This window comes from Tarenaya hassleriana, unplaced genomic scaffold, assembly GCF_000463585.1.
Source record: "Tarenaya hassleriana unplaced genomic scaffold, ASM46358v1 Cleome3, whole genome shotgun sequence".
Classification (NCBI taxonomy): Eukaryota; Viridiplantae; Streptophyta; class Magnoliopsida; order Brassicales; family Cleomaceae; genus Tarenaya; species Tarenaya hassleriana.
Window position 1 is genome coordinate 1,916,366 of NW_010966177.1, and position 15,824 is coordinate 1,932,189.

Sequence of the window (15,824 nt, forward strand, 5' to 3'; positions counted from 1 at the left end):
TATCAGCTCTTGTTATTTTTCCCCATAACAAGGAAGGCTAACTTATGGTAAGTCATTTATAAAAATGAAATCTTTTGTGACAGCTCTAACTAAACACACACGCATGAAGACATCTACTAACAGATTCGGACAACAGATTACAAAGGAAACGAAGCAGGTACAGATCTTGTTTTTGACTGAATCTGATCCCGCATCTCGGGCTTCGTCTTCGTTATTTCGTTACTACAGAGGCTGTGGCCGCGACTGAACTATGTAGATGTCCGTTCCGACCAAGCATCCTTCGACGTCTTGTGCACAGCCAAAGTTCCTTTCGAGATAGAATCCGACAGCACCGAGTCTCCGTCCGAGTTGCTGTCTGAACATTGCGTCCACCGTTAACGGTTTCTTGCTGTAATCTACCGTCAAGCATATGAGCTTCCCGTCGGCAGGACCGGCTCCCGAGAGCAGAAGTTCCTCGCTGAAATTCGCGAACGCAAGCGTATTCATGACCCCATCGAATTTTCCCGAGGAGATTCTCCATGGCGTTCCTCTTGTGCCTGATGCCAAGGTCTCGCCTGAGCCAGGGGCAATTTCAGCCTCGAGAAAGTTGCTGTCGGGGTCTGATGGGCTCACAGTGTGGAGCACGAATGAGAGGTCTGGAGAAAGCATTTCTTGAACCAGAACGGCCATCATAGCTTCCTTCTGTGGCACACCCGAAGCTCGACGGCTCAGGACGGCTCTTCTCGTGTAGAGAGACGCCCAAACTTGGCACACAGCCCTCGAGAAGATAGATGGGTTGGAAGGGCTCACATTAGGGATTGACTCGTAAAGCCCTGCAGCCGACATCCCGGCCAAATCCTCGACGTTAGCGCTCGAACGCACGATCAGACGTTCGTCCAATGGAAAAGCTTTTTCTACGCCGTTCATCGTGACTTCGGGCACTTGCAAGGATATGACCACTTCATGGATTTGATTGCATATGTCATCGAGTTCACCACCTTCCAGTCTAGCAGTTTCTAACAGTTCCAGCAGCGACGCGAACTTTTCTGCGGAATTACTTTGCTTTATAGCCAATTCCATAGTGCCGAAAGGTATGACGATACCAGCTGGGACTAGAAACGATGTCGGCACGCCTTCTTCACTGTACACTGACATTGCAAGGCTCGATATGAAATCAGAAGGAACATTCGGAAAAAAAAAAACTAGTAAAAGTATATTGCATTAAGCTCGGATTCTCAAAACCAGAAATTTTGGAAAATTACCCGTACCGGAAGCTGCAGCTAAAGATGCCAGATGGCCACACGCAGCGGCTTTCGCGCCAGAGGTTAACAGATCTGCATCTGCAAGTGCTATAATTCCTCCACCGGATAAGTCCTATCCATGATTTTTTTTTGAAAAACATTATGATCTGAATTCGAAGATCGATGAATGCAAATAGAAAAGAAGTAAAAGGGTTCAACCTTATCTGAGGAAATGAGAGTAGATGCGGACAAGGACACAGCAGGTGAATCTTCATCGGCAGTAGAGGAACTGTCACTGTCCTTATCCTTTATCACATTCGAGAGGATACCGCTACCTTCAGACGAGAGTATCAGATTCACGTGGCTTGGAGATGCTTCCAACCTGCAAGGATCGTCATCTCAGAAGGCAGAATACAGAAAAAACGATGAATAAATTCAATAATGACAGAAAATAACCTCAGAAATTTTCCTAAAAGCCGACGTATATCCGCAACCTTTTCATCATCGTCACATGTAACAAAGACAACCTTTTCCTGCAGAAAAAATTATGCGAAAACATAGAACATAAAATAAAATGCAATGGCAAGAGAACTGAAAATAACGAAAGAAAAAAGCTCGTACCTGACGTGCTCTTACACCGAGGTGAGATAAGTGAGGCAATTCCTGCAGAAGTATAACTCCTGTTATGTTGCTCCCAGCAGTGCTTACCTGCCAAGTATGTCGAAAGGTATTGTATTATATTGCCAATTCGGCAAATGCTAAAGGTAACGCGAAGGAAGGAAGAGCAGGTTTAGAAGAGAGCAGATAGTTCACAAGGCTTAAAAACCTCCTCATCTCCATCGGCTTTGTTGACAATAAGAATGATAGGACCTTTTGCAGTTGGTGGCAATGATCCCGGTACGATGCTTTCAACCTGGAAGAGATATAGTCAAGAGTAATATCGGAAAATGTGAAACTCACATCAAGAGCTTGAAGCTGGAGCTATAACAGCTACATTTCGACCGGATTGTCAAAAGTTTCCAAGGCATGATAAATTTCTTTGGCAAAGATAGATAATGAACTGATCAGTTCGTAAAAAAATTTCTTACGGTAATGAAATTAGTATGTTATGATTTGACCAAATCTTCTTGAAATGACAAAAATCACTCAGATATTTATTCATTTTGCATGTACCTGAACTAATGTTCCAGAAGTAGATCCTGGGACAATGACGTCCCAGCCCTCAGAACCGAGAGAATTTCTAACAGCTTTCAGAAGAAGAGTACAGAGCTTTGAGACCTGGAAAATTACACTTCAAGGCAGAATAACAGGTAAAATCAAGGAACTTGCAGTAAGAAACCAGCTGTTAAGAAATAGTACAAATTTCATGAGCAATATTAAAATGGTAACCATTCCCAAAATTCACCATAATGATTTCTGAATCCACATATATGAGATTTCTTGTGTTGAATAAGCTAGGAAGTAAAGGTTCAACTTACCCAGCACGAATTTCAGCCTCTGTATAGGTCTTGACACTATTCTCTGGAATCCCAAAAGCCCTTCCTAGAATCTGAAGTCATTAGCATATTGCCTTTACAATATTAGAAAATGTTTTCATTCTGTAGATATACTTCTGAAAATTAGACATAAGACTTTGCATACCTCAACACTAGGAGGAAATATTTGAAGAAGTACATCAGAATATTCCGCGGTTAACCTATGTGCTCTATCCAGCGTAGCTTTCAGCCTCATCGCCCAAATGGTTTTTCCATCCTCTCCTCCTTCACATGAAAAAAAAAAGGTAAAAAGAGGAGCCTTTCAGCATTTAACACAAGCTTGTACAAATGTTTCTACAACCTTGCCTTGAACATCATGAATTAGACTAAAGTACTCAAAATATCGCATAATCAAAAGGGGGAAACAACCTTCCTTTTCGAGTAGACCTCTCTCTTTCCAGGATTTGAGCTCATTCCCAATAGCTGCACATTCTTCTCGCTTCCAACCAGATAAACCTACTTGATGAACGCCTAAAATCAGAGCATCAAGTGGGTCATTCCAGGAGCCAACATTTTTTGATTCCACATCTTCCGCAAGTTGACAAGACCCTCCCACGATTTCAAGAGCATTCAAGAATCTACTCAACTCAAAGACAACAGAAACGGGTTAGAATCAAGTCCATGATATCAAGCAGGAGGAGAATAAAACAACAGCCTGAGGAAATATGGTTCCAGAAACTTATTAAAAGCTCATGCCCACCTGCTTAGGAGAACAAAAAAGTAGTCCTCCAAGCCAATCTCACAGAGACGCCACTAAAAAGTGAACCACCAAAATGAATTATATCCTCGCATAATATAGAGAATAATCCGCAAAATGATCTTACTTTCTGTCGCATTGCAATGGCAGCATCCGGAGCATCATTTCGCAAGCCACTTTCAAGGCCCTTCACAATTGCGTCTCTCAGAGAATTCAGAGCATGCATCATTTTGATCAACTCCGGGACATCAGTCGAGTCTCTCAATGAGTCAAGACGCTGGAAATGTGTATTTCGTTATCAACCAGATTAAGGAACTTCACAATTACAAAACCCTGAGTGTCACTATACTGGATAGTAATTGCATCCAGATGTTATACTGGAGATTATGCAAGCAAAGCCTATTATGTAAAGGCTTACTGCCACCCACATGGTGAAATATTTTGTTCTTCTCAACCAATAGCATAGACATGGCACAGTGCAGAACAACAAGATGAATATATAAGAACCAAAGGAAGAACCTACCATTTTGCATTCTGAAAACAAATTAAGAGCAGAAAGACCTCTATCATCCATAGATGCTCTAATGGAATCAAGTTGCTCGGTGAGGCTGCAACAAGATACATAGGGAATTATTTAATGTGTGGGACAACCACAACACATAAATCCAGACCGGAAATGCGCATGATTCCGAACCAACTAATGGTGCATACCTTCCAGCATTGAAGAAATCCTTAAGCTCATTATGGAATATTCTGAACTGCTCCACAAAGGCTTCGTTGTATTCTCCTGGGTTCTTGGTAATTCTTTCTAGCATTGCTTCCGTCGCAATTAAATCTTCTGGGCCAGCATTTCGGTGAAGCTTGTTTTGTATGGTATGCTTGATTTCTTGCTGGAACGAAAATGTTATAGACAAGTACCATAAAAACTTATCTATTGACGCAAAAGGTAGAGAGATTATCACCTTGAGATCATGAGGAATATCACCGCGATGGGCAATGTCTCTAATTCGTGTTAGAGGGACAGATGCAGTGAATTCCGCTTTAAAAGATGGCAAGCATGGATGGATTTTCCGAGCCACAAGTACTTCCTATCAAACAAAATCATATCTCACTTCGAGATGCTAAAGAAAAATATCATTGTGGCACATGAGGAGGAGGATGTGGTATGAAAACCTCTGCTGAAGCATCTTTGCAGCAAATGCGCTCTAATTCACGGAATATAAACCTGGAAATCTCAGCATGCCGATTTGGACGATGATGACCTCCATCTTCCAAGCAAGGAATCTGGCCCGTATTTATCCACTGCATAGAAATCAAAAAAGGAAACAGAAGATAAACAAACGAGCAAACTACCAGAGAAACGAAAAAAAAGTGTGAGCTGTGATGAGGAAAAGGGAAACCTTTAAATAAATGGCAGAGTACAAGAGAGCTTCCAGCCGTTCTTCCCTCTCAATACTCCCAACTATAAGTTCACGTACTACTTCAAGCTTTGGTACAAGAACACATAACAATGAGAAACATTTAATACTTGGCCATTTTCAAACCAAATGCGAGGAATCTACGAGCCAGAGACAGAACCTTTCGCCACCAGTTCCTAGCATTTCGATCACCTTCCACCAACTTGAGAGCTGACCCTTCAAGACCAGTGGTGTTCCAAATTCGGTCGACTTCCCTGTTGCGATGCTCATTGGACCGCATGAAAGACGCATCCTTGCCTTGCCATTGTCCAGCCAATGTGCTCTTCCCAATCTGCACGCCGTCATTGTTCACTATATGATCATCTTGCTCACCAACATCATCTTCATGATCATCATCAATACCAGCCTCCTGGGGTAAATCAAGGGGCTCTCTGGTGGCATCCCAGCGACAGACAACAGAAAAACTGCCAGAATTTGGAAGCTGAAGAACACGGTTTTCGCCAGATTCCCATGCGAGAGACCCATCTTTCCGGACAATCACGAACTTATACTCCAGCACCTGTCCTCCGGACAGCTCCAGCTCACAAACCCACCCCTTCTCTGTCCAGATGAGAGGCACCTTCTTCTTCCATGATCCTATTTCTTTGCTTGACCCCAAAATGGCGACATGCTCCCCAAATTTAACTTGATGATCCAATCTCAATTTCAACATCACTTTCTTGCCCGACCTATCGTCCTTCTTCTGCCGCTGTTCCTCTCTGTCCCATACCAAATTTAGCTTGTCAAAATGGAACCAAACGATTAATTCTACCGAAACCACAAATGGAAAACGAAGAAGAAAATATGAAACGTACATGGTGGAAGAAGCCGAAGCAGAAACAGTACAAGTGATGCGACAAGAAGAATGGTTGAATCTCTGCGATCGACCAAAAGGAACCCGGCGACTGAAGAAAACGAGCCTTGGAAGTGACGAGCTTCTGGAGAAGAAGATGCATCGAGAGCTGCAGCAATGGCTGCTGACTACCTCCATTGGATCGCGAGAACGATGATAGATTTTTTTCACGTTCCTTCTTCAGTCACCAACGAATAAAAATAGCATTTCAAAAAATATCTTCCCTTGTTTCCAAAAAAAGAATATTTTATTATTTATAAGAAAAAAAAATTTAAAATTGGGCTTACGCTATTGGGCTTGATAGATAGCCCGACAAAGAAAAGGAGGGAGAGCGACCGAAGTGGAGGAAGGTTCAAGGTTTTCCCATTTCCACTGAGATTTGTTTGCCGCTATTCGAATTTGTTCTGTCTCCGTCTCAGCTTCTTCTCCGAATCTCCGTCTTCGCTTAGATCGCAGCCATGCATGCCCCGGTTCTCGTTCTCAGTGAGTGTTCTTCTATCCATTTCGGAGCTTTTCGTAAGTTAGTTTCGAGTTTGTGACCTTAAACTGTTCGTGCAATGTTTCAGAGGATTCGCTGAAGCGTGAATCTGGAACCAAGGTTCACTATGCTAATATTCAGGCTTCAAAGGTAATGTTTGGTTCTGATTCTTCTGCTTATCGCTTTCGTTTCTCTTTTTCGATCATGGCTTCACCAGAGTGTGTTGGGCTCCATTTTCACAGGCTGTGGCCGATATCATCCGTACGACATTGGGTCCTCGTTCGATGCTGAAGATGCTGCTTGATGCTGGAGGAGGTAAGGTTTTGTTCGTTTGCTCTTTCGACTTTTCGTGCGTTGCCTTAGGGTTTTTTTCTGCCTGTGTATGGTGGCTTTAGATCTCAGAAGAGGCCCCATTAGGGTTTATACTTTCTGGAATATCGTTTTTTTTTTTGGTAAAATACTTTCTGGAATATCGTTGCTATGCTTCAGCTCTATATGACCCTCAGTGTATGCGGGTTCTGCTTGTCTTACGGGTTTTGCTGTCTCCTCTGTTTCAAAACTTATGACTGGCCGTATCAGCCGAGCTCAAGCTTTTCCGTTATGTCTATTCACAGGTATTGTTGTCACCAATGACGGAAATGCGATTCTGCGTGAACTGGATCTTGCTCATCCTGCTGCCAAAGTAATATTTTTTCCTTCCCTCTCCCATTCGCACTGTCTTCGATTCTTACCTCACCGATCCATTCATCATGGCTGTGGTTGTAGTCAATGATTGAGTTGAGCCGTACACAAGATGAAGAAGTTGGTGATGGGACAACATCTGTTATTGTGCTGGGTATGGACCCTCGTTCAAAATTTTTGCAAAATCGTCTGCTTGCCAATTGCTTGGTTTCAATCAATGTTTCACTTATCATAGCTGTGGATTATTACATAGTGAAAACAACTCTATCGGGTGGCTGTTTTGCATGGTGAATTATAACTTCTCAGACATCATTGATTCATTAGAATAAATTAAGATATTTTTTATAGTGTTTATCAGATAACTAGGTGCTGCTATGTGGTATGAGCGTGTAGTTTGGCATAGAAATACCAAGTGCTGACTGAGGCACATCTGTTTAACATGCATGAGTTCCGAATGCATCATGTTTTCTGTTGTTTGTACTCATGGTAATTTTCTTCCCAACAGCCGGTGAAATGTTACATGTTGCTCAAGCTTTTATTGAGAAGAATTACCACCCCACAGTCATATGCCGAGGTATGCTTGCACCATAGATTGTTCATCGTTTTCATAGAAATTATGTTGTTTTGAATCTATATAATGCTCTTTGCTGCAGCTTACAATAAGGCTCTTGAGGATGCTATCGCTGTTCTTGACAAAATTTCTATGTCAATTGATGTTAATGACCGTAAGTCTGAAACTAGCTTGGTGCAGCTAATTTGGTCCTGCTGATCTTTTGACTTTTCTTTTATGGTAATACTTATGAAATTTTTATGATTGCAGGGGCAACAATGTTAGGACTAGTCAAGAGCTGCATAGGGACAAAGTTCACCAGCCAATTCGGAGATCTAATTGCTGTGAGTACTTAAATTACTGTAACATTTAGGCTTGTATCATCGTGTGTGGTTTCACCATCTTCGGTTTGATTTATAATATAAATGTAAGATGACTCACGGAAGGCACAGATATATCCATGTAGCTAAATATGTAGAACCTGCACTACTATGATACTAAGTAAGTTATCTATTTCTGTGCGGGATGTGCCCTTTTGTCCTTTTCTAGTGATGCTCTATTTTCTACGGTGAATTATATTATGGCTGTCCATAGTACCATACTCAAATTAGTTTGCATGATTTACCTGGTTGTATCAGGATTTGGCTATTGATGCCACTACTACTGTCGGTGTTGATCTTGGGCAAGGATTGAGGGAAGTAGATATAAAAAAGTACATCAAGGTCGAGAAGGTCCCTGGTGGTCAGTTGGAGGACTCTAAGGTTCTGAGAGGAGTGATGATTAATAAGGATGTAGTTGCCCCTGGTAAAATGAAAAGAAAGATTGTCAACCCTCGGATTATTCTTCTTGACTGTCCCCTTGAGTACAAAAAAGGGGAAAATCAAACCAATGCCGAGTTGGTTAGAGAAGAGGATTGGGAAGTACTGTTGAAGATGGAAGAGGAATACATCGAGAATATCTGCATGCAAATATTGAAGTTCAAACCTGATTTAGTGATTACGGAGAAGGGGCTTAGTGACTTGGCATGTCACTATTTCAGTAAAGCTGGGGTCAGTGCAATCCGTAGGTTGAGGAAGACAGACAACAATAGAATTGCTAAGGCATGTGGGGCAGTGATTGTGAACAGACCCGATGAACTGCAGGAGTCTGATATCGGTACAGGGGCCGGCTTGTTTGAGGTCAGGAAAATTGGGGACGAGTTCTTCGCCTTTATTGTTGAATGCAAAGAACCCAAAGCATGTACTGTACTCTTAAGGGGACCGAGTAAAGATCTCCTCAATGAAGTGGAAAGGAATCTACAGGTGTGTCAATAGTTTAATGAACTAAATATCAGACCGTCATCCTATAGCTAAAATGTGTTCTGACTGCAGGATGCCATGTCTGTCGCAAGAAACATTATAAAGAACCCGAAGCTTGTTCCTGGTGGTGGAGCAACTGAACTAACAGTTTCTGCCACTTTAAAACAGAAGAGTTCGACGATCGAAGGCATAGAGAAGGTTGATTCGATCATTTCCCTGCCTTAAAAGCTAAATATATCTTTGAATCGTCGAATGGGGTGGGTGCCTAAGAGTTTACTGTTGTTGACTGTTGTTGGAACCAGTGGCCTTATGAAGCAGCTGCTATAGCTTTCGAGGCTATTCCCCGGACTTTGGCTCAGAACTGCGGGGTTAACATTATCAGAACTATGACCGCATTGCAAGGAAAGGTACATATTCTAAACTTCTAAGACGTTACAGCCTTCTATTCCCCCGCTGCTCGTCTTTCTGGACATTGAATTTTGTTGGTTGGTTGGTACAGCACGCGAATGGTGAAAATGCATGGGTGGGCATTGACGGGAACTCGGGTGCCATTGTCGACATGAAAGAAAGCAAGGTAGGAACGAAACCCGACCTCGAGATTTCCCCAATCATACATACATTTAGTCGGTGTGAGTAACGTTATTTTTTTACCCGAGCAGATATGGGACGCCTACAACGTGAAGGCGCAAACGTTCAAGACAGCGATAGAAGCGGCTTGTATGCTCCTGAGGATAGACGATATAGTGAGCGGCATCAAGAAGAAGCAAGCTCCAGGACAGGCTCCTTCAAAGCCTACTGTTGAAACTGAAGCAGATGCTGACGGCGAGCAAATACTTCCCGACTAAGACAAAAAAACAGGTTCTCTGTCTTTTCTTTTTGTTTGGTCATTGGGTGAGTTAGTGCAATGTCTTTGTGAAAGTGGGCCCCTTGATTTCTTTCACAAAAAAATTTTGCATTGACCAAAACGTTGGGAGCTTTTTGGAATTTGATATCCACTGGTTTAGTTGCTGCTGCTGCTTGTTATGTACTTTGAATTTCTGGGTGCAGACTTTTCAGATTTAGGTTTTTTTATTTTTTGTCTTTTTGAAAAAAAATTCAAAGTCTTAATATTCTCATCCTCACTTTTTATCCTTTTGGTTGTCATCAAATCAGATTTGTGGACTCCAAGAGGATATGTATCATTGAAAATTACACTCATTTCCCAAAGCATCCCATCTATTTTTAATTTTATAAACCCATTCTGGTAATTATTGTTCACACGTGAAATACTGAAACATGCATATAATAATACATGTGATGTGATAATATGTCACGTTTGGCACGTTACCCCAAAAATTGCACTTAGAAATAGATGGGTTATACACGTAATTTGCTATGTGACCTCATTCCATGGACGTATACCATAATCTCTGTCTAAATTCGACAAACAACGATTTCACATTTCCGCAAATGCAAACGTATCAACCTTGCAACTACTAGACAAAAACCGTATGATGCATTAGGTGAACGTCTTAGTGTTCATATTAAAATTTGATTCGCCACGAGATTCTCCGCATGAGTATAAAATTCAACGAAGATAAAAAGATAATATTAATAATAATAGGTTATAAAAAAACGGAATTAAATAAAATTTAAAATTCAACGAAGGTAACGTCTGTTGACCGATGACTCCCAACATGTGATCACACATCGGACGTGTGGATATCCCGTTGGCTCGGCTCCTCTTTAAGTCCATAGTCTTTGCCCCTTCGTCTTTGTTTATAAATCCAAAACATACACTTTCATTTCACTTCAACTTCCGAAAAACAAGTCTCGTCTTCTCTTACAGACAAACAACACCCACACAAAGATAATTTGTCTCAATAGTTTCAACTTGTCAGAAGAGTTTTACCGTCGGAAAAAATGCCGGCAGGAGGGTTTGCGGCGGCTCCGGCCACTGGAGTGGAGTTCGAGGCCAAGATCACTCCCGTCGTCATCATTTCTTGCATCATGGCTGCCACCGGTGGCCTCATGTTCGGTTATGACGTCGGAGTTTCCGGTAATCTCTCTCTCTCTCGATCTCGATCTCGACGTTAGTCTTGCAACACAATACAAACAGTTTTCTTGGAATCACCGGACACATTTTCGTGATTGAAACCCGGGTTTTTTTCCTGCAGGGGGGGTGACATCGATGCCGGATTTCCTGAAGAAGTTTTTCCCGGTGGTATACAGAAGAACACAAGAAGGAGCAGACATAAACAGCAACTACTGCAAATACGACAACCAGGGGCTTCAGCTCTTCACTTCGTCTCTCTACCTCGCCGGCCTGACGGCCACGTTCTTCGCCTCGTACACGACGAGGAGGCTGGGACGAAGGCTGACGATGCTGATAGCGGGAGTGTTCTTTATCATAGGTGTCGTGCTGAACACGGCAGCTCAGGACCTAGCCATGCTCATCATCGGCCGGATCTTGCTCGGATGCGGCGTAGGGTTTGCGAACCAGGCGGTGCCTCTGTTCTTGTCGGAGATTGCTCCGACCAGAATCCGAGGTGGTCTTAATATTCTCTTTCAGCTTAATGTCACCATTGGTATCCTCTTCGCCAGTCTCGTCAACTATGGCACCGCCAAGTACGTATCGTTTTTTTTTTATCTCCCCGTCTTCCTTTTCTTCTTCTTTTTTTTTGAAAAACTATATTATCCGGTGGCGATAATTATGATACGATAGATCGTTTCCACTGTTGTGGAAATAATTTTTTTTTTTTGGGGGGTTAATATTTTCCAGATAAGAAATAGAAACTTTTAACGTCCGTTGGGGGATTTTTACATTTTTGTTTTTATATTATGTTAATACATTTTTCTAATCGATTTTTTCTTAATGGTCCACTTTGCTGACTACAGCAAGTAGTTAGGAAATATCGTCCACGTGCCTACGTCGATTCGTCCACGTGCCTACGTCGATTCGTGGACTCTATACACTCTTAATTCATTGGATTAATTAATCCTTTACGTCATCGCTTCTCTTCCATTTTTAATCTCTGCGTTGACTTTTGAATTATCATCATCGAGTCAGTTTGAGTTACACAAAAGCAAAAAGCCCGATGGGCTTTAGCGACTTATACATTATTCATAGGCCCAAATATAAGGGCCCTAAGGCCTTTTTTATTATTTGCAAGCCCAATATGTTTTGTTTTTTTTTTTTAAGTAAATGACGTTTTTTTTTGCTGTATTGGCGGGAATTACAGGATAAAGGGAGGGTGGGGATGGAGGCTGTCGCTAGGGCTCGCCGGGATTCCGGCGGTGCTCCTGACCGTCGGAGCTCTTTTCGTCACCGACACGCCCAACAGCCTCGTCGAACGCGGTCGCCTCGACGAAGGTAAGGCCATCCTTCGCCGCATCCGAGGCACCGACAACGTCGAAGCTGAGTTTGCCGATCTCCTCCAAGCCAGTCGTCTCGCCAAAGAGGTCAAGCATCCTTTTAGAAACCTCCTCAGACGAAGAAATCGGCCTCAGCTCGTCATCGCCGTCGCGTTGCAGGTTCGTCACTCACTCTCTATCTTTCTCTTCTCTGCAATTCTATCTCGATTCGTTCTCTTTAGTTCTCTGTGTGTGAGTGTCTGGTTCTGAAATCTGCGTCATTTGAAGATGAGTAGAGGGAAATTTAGTTAGTACTGATTCCTCGCTCGATCGGGATTCAGAGCCTTTCTCTCTGCTCAATTTGAGTCGCTATTGAGGACTTGAATGCCCTGAAATTATAAAATCGATCACAAGGTTTCGATTATGATTCGGAGATTGAAATCCTGAAATTTTCAGTTTGATTTTGCGCCATTGTCTCGGATTGGGATTCAAGGATTCTCGGGTAACAATAGGAGTGGTGTCTCCTTTAACTTTGAAGCGCGATTAGATCTACTCTATGCCTTAATCACCATTAGTTCTCAATCAAGATCGAAAAACCCTAAAATATTCAGTAAAAACGAACCGAATCTATCTAAAACAGAGAACAGCGCTCTCCATTTCTACTTTAAAATATCATCTTGGTGTTTACTCAGCTGCAATTTCCTTTACATGCTTTGTATGAAGTGCAGATATTCCAGCAATTCACGGGCATAAACGCCATCATGTTCTACGCTCCTGTCCTATTCAACACGCTCGGTTTTGGCAACGACGCCGCTCTCTACTCCGCTGTGGTCACCGGCGCAGTGAATGTGCTTTCCACCGTCGTCTCTATCTACTCCGTTGACAAAGTCGGCCGGCGAATGCTTCTCCTTGAGGCCGGTGTTCAGATGTTCTTATCTCAGGTCGTCATCGCCATCATCCTCGGCATCAAGGTGAAAGACCATTCCGAAGATCTGCACAAAAGTTTCGCCATCCTGGTCGTGGTCTTGATCTGCACGTTCGTCTCAGCCTTTGCCTGGTCTTGGGGCCCTCTCGGGTGGCTCATCCCCAGCGAGACCTTCCCTCTCGAGACTCGGTCCGCCGGCCAGAGCGTCACGGTCTGCATCAACTTGCTCTTCACGTTCGTCATAGCTCAAGCCTTCCTGTCGATGCTGTGCCATTTCAAGTACGGAATCTTCCTCTTCTTCTCGTCGTGGGTTCTGGTGATGTCGGTTTTCGTGCAGTTTCTGCTTCCGGAGACGAAGAACGTGCCGATTGAGGAGATGACAGAGAGAGTGTGGAAGAAGCATTGGTTCTGGGCTAGGTTTATGGATGATTACGCCATTAACGGTGAAGTTAACGGAAAGAAGAGCAGCAACGGCAACACGAAAGGCTCCGACCATTCCTCTGTGGTAAATATACAGCTGGGATTGGGTTTGGATTTGTGAAGCTGAGTCCCTGAGTATAATTCGTGTAATGTAATATTCTTCTCTCTTTTAACCAGTCGAAACAATTACATCAACAAAATACAAATACATTATCCAAGATTAAATGGATCAAAACAAGTTCGAATCTTTGTAGTTTGGTCGAAAATCTGATAAAATTTTAAATTAAAAAGAAAATTCAAATACATTGTTTGCTTTTGTAGTAAAGGAACAAAATTCAAAGAAAAAATAGTGCATAACACTTTCTGATTAGAATTAACAAATATAATATGAACTAAATAGAATTTATTTTTTATTAATGGAGAAAAAAGTTGTGGGAAAAGTGGAATTAGTTAAAAAAGCATGGCCATACACATACACTATACCATACCACCAATTGTACCAACAAGCATGGAGGAAGAGTGATGGAGAAGTAGATTTTGCTTTCTTTCTTTCCTTGCAAGTGTTTCAATGGCAATTATGAGAGACAGGTTATCAAATATATCTATTTATTTTCTCTCCCCCCCCCCCCGGGCTTTCATCATATTTATTTTATGTTAAGATTACAAATGTATCCACCAATAAACAAGTAACCAATCTTTTTCTGTATTTGCTTTTCCTTCCGTCTCCACATTAAACCAACTACCTTCATAATTATTACACATACATACATACATATATATACACACCTCCAGGAGGCATTCAGATACATAGAGAGAGAGAGAGAGTCTCACTCTATACGCCTTGAGAGAAGAAGAAGAAGAAGAAGAAGAAGAAGAAGAAGAAGAAGAAGAAGAAGAAGAAGAAGAAGAAGAAGAAGAAGAAGAAGAAGAAGAAGAAGAGGAAGAAGAAGAAGAAGAAGAAGAAGAAGAAGAAGAAGAAGAAGAAGAAGAGGAAGAATGGAGTTAGTGGGGGTGGTGGCGATGTTAATGGCGGCGGTGAGTATGGAGTTTGGGCTGAGCCAAGGGGCGATTCACAGAGTGGGTGACTCGGCTGGATGGACCACCATTGGCAACGTCGACTACAAGCTTTGGGCCTCTTCCAAGAACTTCCAAATCGGCGACACCATCTGTTAGTTTCCAGTCTTCTTCTTCTCCTTTTTTCTTTTCTCTTAAAATCCAATTCAAATTTCTTAATTACAAGTCCAGAAACATTATCAACACATTACTTCGGAGTTTGAGAGCAAAGGGTTCTTGGTTCTTGAAACCTATTCTCCCTCTCTCTCTCTCTCTCTCTCTCTCTCTCTCTGTTTCTTTGTGACGGAAACGTGGACCCCGACAGGGGAAAGTGTTGTCTCCGCATTTGTTTCCTTGGTGGAAAGTGAATTCAAATGACCGTCTTATACTTGAGGTTACCAAATAAGATAATTTATGAAAAAATCTCATCATTATTTATATTAGATAACACCAAGAACCCGTCATTAAGTTCTTTCCTGAAAGATCTTGTGATAATACTGTGAAAAAAAACAATTGTTTTTCATCAAATCTCATGGTATATGTGTTTGGCACCCAACTTGTGTTCATGTTCATTGACTTTCTTCCTGTCTAGGAGTTGACCCATTTAGACAAAAGCATTGTGTAGATACATGTCTATAAATCCACAAAATTCTGACCCAATGCAATATATATAATATGTGGTGTTTTTGAAAACAGTGTTTGAGTACAACCCACAGTTCCACAACGTGATGAGAGTGACGCACCCAATGTACAGAAACTGCAACACATCGAACCCACTCTCCACTTTCACCACCGGCAATGACTCCATCACTCTCACCAACCACGGCCACCACTTCTTCTTCTGCGGCGTCCCCGGCCACTGCCAGGCCGGCCAGAAGGTCGACATCCACGTCATCAACCTATCCACGTCATCACCACCCACGTCATCTCCCGAGCCACCGTCCACGTCAGCCTCCTCTCTCTCCCCCACAGTCCCCGCCTCGGGTGTCCCCGGCCCTTCGCCTAATCTTGCCCCTTCTCTCCCCACCGCTGCTGCTTCTGCGGTTGCGGCCATGGCCGCCGTCAGTGTGGTGGCTGCGATTCTTGTCGGGGATTTTGCGTTTTAGGACACGGAGTTGCGCACAGAGCTTCTTCATGCAAGAAGGCTTTACGTTATTTGTTTTTGTACCGTTTCTTTCTCCTTTCACTTTGATCACAGTATTATGATGTTTTCAAGTGTAGAGATGCTTTACCAATAAAAGATATGATCTGTGGTTATGAAAAGCAAATAGGGCGTCTTTGTCCTGTGCCAATTGCTTTGTCCAAATTTACCTTACGGACCAAG

The 15,824-nt window shown here is 42.5% G+C and overlaps 4 protein-coding genes across 5 annotated transcripts; 3 read left to right on the top strand and 1 right to left on the bottom strand.

The window, feature by feature from the left end:
• Positions 1-25: 25 nt before the first annotated feature.
• LOC104818773 (phosphoglucan, water dikinase, chloroplastic) lies at positions 26-5,960 on the bottom strand. 2 transcript variants are annotated; one of them, XM_010548502.2, is made up of 19 exons: positions 5,725-5,960; positions 5,031-5,628; positions 4,853-4,939; positions 4,626-4,754; positions 4,415-4,540; positions 4,164-4,342; positions 3,976-4,060; positions 3,580-3,729; positions 3,456-3,508; positions 3,125-3,333; positions 2,862-2,980; positions 2,699-2,769; positions 2,394-2,511; positions 2,047-2,133; positions 1,842-1,928; positions 1,677-1,753; positions 1,440-1,602; positions 1,248-1,353; positions 26-1,127 (listed from the first exon to the last, which is right to left on the bottom strand). In XM_010548502.2, the coding sequence occupies exons 1-19, from the start codon at positions 5,898-5,900 to the stop codon at positions 223-225; spliced, it is 3,525 nt and encodes a 1,174-aa protein (XP_010546804.1). In that variant the 5' UTR covers positions 5,901-5,960; the 3' UTR covers positions 26-222. The 2 variants fall into 2 exon arrangements, with proteins under 2 accessions (XP_010546804.1, XP_010546803.1); XM_010548501.2 differs by having other exon boundaries at positions 1,242-1,353.
• A 153-nt stretch (positions 5,961-6,113) lies between these two features.
• On the top strand, positions 6,114-9,899 carry LOC104818774 (T-complex protein 1 subunit gamma). Its single transcript, XM_010548503.2, has 13 exons — positions 6,114-6,245; positions 6,329-6,390; positions 6,483-6,555; positions 6,855-6,922; positions 7,006-7,075; positions 7,427-7,495; positions 7,575-7,646; positions 7,742-7,815; positions 8,110-8,772; positions 8,842-8,967; positions 9,072-9,176; positions 9,269-9,343; positions 9,429-9,899. The coding sequence occupies exons 1-13, from the start codon at positions 6,221-6,223 to the stop codon at positions 9,612-9,614; spliced, it is 1,668 nt and encodes a 555-aa protein (XP_010546805.1). The 5' UTR covers positions 6,114-6,220; the 3' UTR covers positions 9,615-9,899.
• A 640-nt stretch (positions 9,900-10,539) lies between these two features.
• Positions 10,540-13,696, top strand: LOC104818775 (sugar transport protein 13). The gene is made up of 4 exons (XM_010548504.1): positions 10,540-10,807; positions 10,926-11,376; positions 11,991-12,282; positions 12,831-13,696. The coding sequence occupies exons 1-4, from the start codon at positions 10,672-10,674 to the stop codon at positions 13,566-13,568; spliced, it is 1,617 nt and encodes a 538-aa protein (XP_010546806.1). The 5' UTR covers positions 10,540-10,671; the 3' UTR covers positions 13,569-13,696.
• Positions 13,697-14,379: 683 nt separating this feature from the next.
• On the top strand, positions 14,380-15,758 carry LOC104818776 (mavicyanin). The gene is made up of 2 exons (XM_010548505.2): positions 14,380-14,615; positions 15,197-15,758. Exons 1-2 carry the CDS (start codon positions 14,444-14,446, stop codon positions 15,604-15,606), a joined length of 582 nt encoding a protein of 193 aa, XP_010546807.1. The 5' UTR covers positions 14,380-14,443; the 3' UTR covers positions 15,607-15,758.
• Positions 15,759-15,824: the final 66 nt, after the last annotated feature.